Genomic DNA, 3,759 nt, shown 5'->3' with positions numbered 1-3,759 from the left:
GCCTGCCTTTGCTATGGCAAATGGAAAGTTCTATTACAATTCTAACAAAAATATAGCATATATACAGTTCTCTGCACATACATTTTACGAATGTTTCCTTTTATTTCAGAACTTCGTACAAAACATACAAAAAGGTTGGCACATTATGTAAGGTATCTGCAGTAAACAACAATCATTGTCACTTTTCTTCCACAGAAGTCTAAACTCTGGAGTTTGTTTCTTTTTTTGTTTGTTTTTTCTTTACTGTGTTTAATTCTTGATAGAGCATAGGGAAGGTAAAAAGAATGTCTTAAAACCTTTCCTTTTAATGAGTAGTGGACTGCTTCTTCAAATGCAGCCACAGCTCTAATGCTTTTGCCTGCTGCCTGGAGTGTACAGTGTTAAAATCAGGAGTTCTGGTAGTATTCATTAAGTGAAAAGTTTGAGAGTTGTTTAAAATTTGAACTTGAATTCATGTTCTGCATGTGATTAAAATGAGATGTACAAAATATGCCTTTGTGCTTTATAAGCTTTGGCATGAATTAAATACTTAAAGCTAATGAAAAACTACGTTTGATTTCTAACTTACTTACATCTTTTGAAATACTTTTAACATCACTAAATAAAAGAGTATTTTATTAGGAGCGAAAAAGCAGTACAAACTATAATGCTATTATAAATTATAACCTGGAAACTGTTTAAAAAGTGATGGATTCATCTGAGAAATAAGTATCACGTTTTTAGATCAGTTTAATAAAATTGATGACTGTATGTATAACAAAGGATGTTGATTAGGTGGCCCAATGGAATTCGTGTAATATTTGGTGAAGAAGCAGTGCATGGTAACATCTCTAAGTTGGCACCAGTTATACAGAACATGCTTATTTTATTCCATTAAATTGACAAATTTTAAGGGAATTTAGCTTCTCTCAAGATTTTATATGGAAAAGAATGAAGAACAGGTGGTGCTCTGTAATATGAAGGTTGTTTTAAATGGTGCTTTTTTTCTGTATCCAGTTTATTGAGGTTTACTTGTTTTGCTGTGCATGTTCTCCTTAGAACTAAGATTCAGAGAGCTGTGGAACACTGATTTAAACCAATTTATGTAACATAAACATATGTTTTGATGCTTATTTGCTAACCCATTCTTATATTACTGGTGACTGGGTTACCTTATTGTCTGAGAAACAATTGTGTGAAGTGTTAGTAAATGCAGTTGTATCAATCAAAGAATTGACAAATGCATATTCAGCATTAGAAATTTGTTTCAGAAATACATTTTCTGCCACAAAATATTACTTCCAAAGAGCACTTATTTGTGGGTTATGTAGCATTTTTTGAAAACAGTTTTCTGTAGGACTTGGAGAAGCTTAAAAGTGATGAGTATTTTCTTCTTGCCATGCAGTCCTAATTTCACAGGAAAAGAAGCAGTATCCCCCTTTTAGCCAAGTCAGTAAGTGATTCACAGTGAAACTGGTAAATCAAAAGGACTTCTTGACTTCGTGTCAGTTGTTGTTTTCTGTTGGAAGCCTGACAGTCTTACACTTCAACTCATCCAGTGTTTTCCAGTGTTTGTAATTATTAGCCAAGTGTTGCATCAAAACAGGCAGATGTGCAAATGCTGAAATGAACAGGAGATACAGTTTTACTGTTTATACAGAATGGGCAGAACAGCCCAACCTTGTCTGAAATTGGCTGTTTTCTCTTTCAAGCAAATCCCTTTCTTAATGTATGATGACTCTTATTTAATAATGCTAACATAACATGCAACCACTGTAGTCGTAGTTTCTGCTGCTTAGAGGAAATACATTGTTAAAAACAATACTAAGAGGAAGGAAGCATTTTTTTTTTAAGCTGTTACTCCTTCCTTCTTTACATAGATTGTCTGGTAAGTGCTCAGGTTCTTTAAAGCTTGGTGGTTTGTGCTGTGAAAAGTGCTTCAGCAGCATCATTGCATAGATTCTATGCTGTGCTGCTTATTTACAGGTATAGTCCCTGAAAAAAAAAATAGACTGCCAGTTTGAGATTGGTCATTTTAGTCTGTAGAAATCTCTGCCTCAAAGCAAGGAAGAAAAACGAAGTACTTACCATCCCAGGCATCGAACATATCTGTTATAAAATAATCAATGAAGGAAATTTGAGACTTGGGGATGCTGCAGCTGTTTCTATCAAACACTGGCATAACAACAGGCAGACCCTGTCTCTTCTCTTCATCAGTCTAAGAAAACAAAACTCAAGTTAGCCCCTAGAGCTTTGCTGGTTTTCATGCTGGAGTAGCAAAGGCCAGGGGATTAGATGAATTGCAGCAGGGGGTTCGAGATAAACCTTAGAATGCCTGAGGTGAGCTGCCTTAGTTTCCTATCCTTTCTTCTGAACCAGGGACTGTAATAAACATCTCTTCCCTTTCACAGGTACCCTTTTACTGTAGTGCTGCAACTGACCTTAGCTTGGGTGAGACATTACACTCTAATCTGGTGATCAGGGCATACCAGAAAATGGGCTTACAGAGTCCTTTAGCAGAGGACAGGTTTGAACTCTCCTTTTTGCACTTCTCTAGTGGCTGTTCCAAGCCTTCTTCTAAGTCTTCTAAGTAAGAGGGATGTTGCTGTTGCTACTTTCTCTGGTTGTGTCAGGTGATAAGATGAAGAGTACTAAAGGTATGCCTTCTAAATCTGTGTCCACAGCTGGAAGAGGGCTGGTTTTGTTGCACTCAGTATAGTGGAGGAATCACCTCAATAATCTTGGAATTTAATTAATAAACCCCAAAACATTTAAAGTAGTATAGGCAGCACCTTATGCTGAAGTTGGCAGGAAAGCACTACTCACAAATAACAGATGAGGAGAAGAGCAGAACAGTTCTTAGCACCTCACATTGCTGCAGGCAGGCAAGTGTCTATGACTGTCAATTTAAAGCTAACTCATGATAACCTTGACTGCTAGAAAGATATAACATCAGTGATCCTTATTTTACCTAGGAAGTGGTCAAATTTATTCACTGTGATTAAAATGAAATTCAGGCATGTCACAAACAGTAACCATCATTTTCTTTCAGTCATAGCCATCACATGTATGATCTGAATTTGGATGGTAGACATAGCCACTTTTTCTCTAGCCATAGCTGCTGATTTCCACACCGTTAGTAGCAAATAAAAGCTAAGAATCCAGGTTTTTCAAGTAAAGAACTAGAAGAGTGTTTTGATGTCAGGAAGCTGGTACATTTGCATTAAGAAAAACGAAAGGAAAAAATTAGATGAGTGAAAGAAAGGAAATTGAGTTTCCAGTTCTGTCTGGAGAGACTCCCCATGTGATGAGCTGATACAGTGCTGATATGCCTGCATCACTGGCCTGCACATTGCCTGCCTCCTGTGGCAAAAGTTCAGGTGCCATCTTAGAAGAGAAAGGGACAGCCTGATGAATCAGTTGAGGGCTATGTTGGGCATGGATCTTCATGCTCTCTTCAGGGAAGGTATTAGGAATAGGAGCTAGAATTTCAGCCAGTTAAACCGACTGTGGTTACTCAAATAATTTTGTTTGGCTAGAGAAAGCTGAAAGTGTAAAAACCATTTTTCTGCTATTCTGAACTACAAGCTTCATGGTAAGCTAACTAGCTAACTTTGACTGAGATGACTTCTTCTGCATCAAAATGAGTGTGCAGTTCTGACTGGGGATAAGAATCATGTGTCTGGGCTCAGTGTTGAATACAAGGCAGACCTCCTGTGGAACAGCAGACCAGCTGGCTTGCACTTTCTTACGTAACATAATAATCAAATTATAAATATA

At 37.2% G+C, this 3,759-nt stretch overlaps 1 protein-coding gene across 1 annotated transcript in view; it reads right to left on the bottom strand.

The window, feature by feature from the left end:
• Nucleotides 1–1,484: 1,484 nt before the first annotated feature.
• PDE8B (phosphodiesterase 8B) overlaps nucleotides 1,485–3,759 on the bottom strand; it is a 60,917-nt gene continuing 58,642 nt past the window's right edge. The window contains exons 21-22 of the mRNA XM_030467367.1: nucleotides 2,068–2,197; nucleotides 1,485–1,600 (exon numbers count right to left, since the gene is read on the bottom strand). Of these exons, the coding sequence (XP_030323227.1) occupies nucleotides 1,485–1,600; nucleotides 2,068–2,197 (246 nt within the window). The remainder of the gene's footprint in view (nucleotides 1,601–2,067; nucleotides 2,198–3,759) is intronic.

This window comes from Calypte anna, chromosome Z (genome assembly GCF_003957555.1).
Source record: "Calypte anna isolate BGI_N300 chromosome Z, bCalAnn1_v1.p, whole genome shotgun sequence".
In the NCBI taxonomy this organism is placed as follows: Eukaryota; Metazoa; Chordata; class Aves; order Apodiformes; family Trochilidae; genus Calypte; species Calypte anna.
Note: the sequence above shows the minus strand (reverse complement) of the source record. Positions and strands in the feature narration are given on the sequence as shown.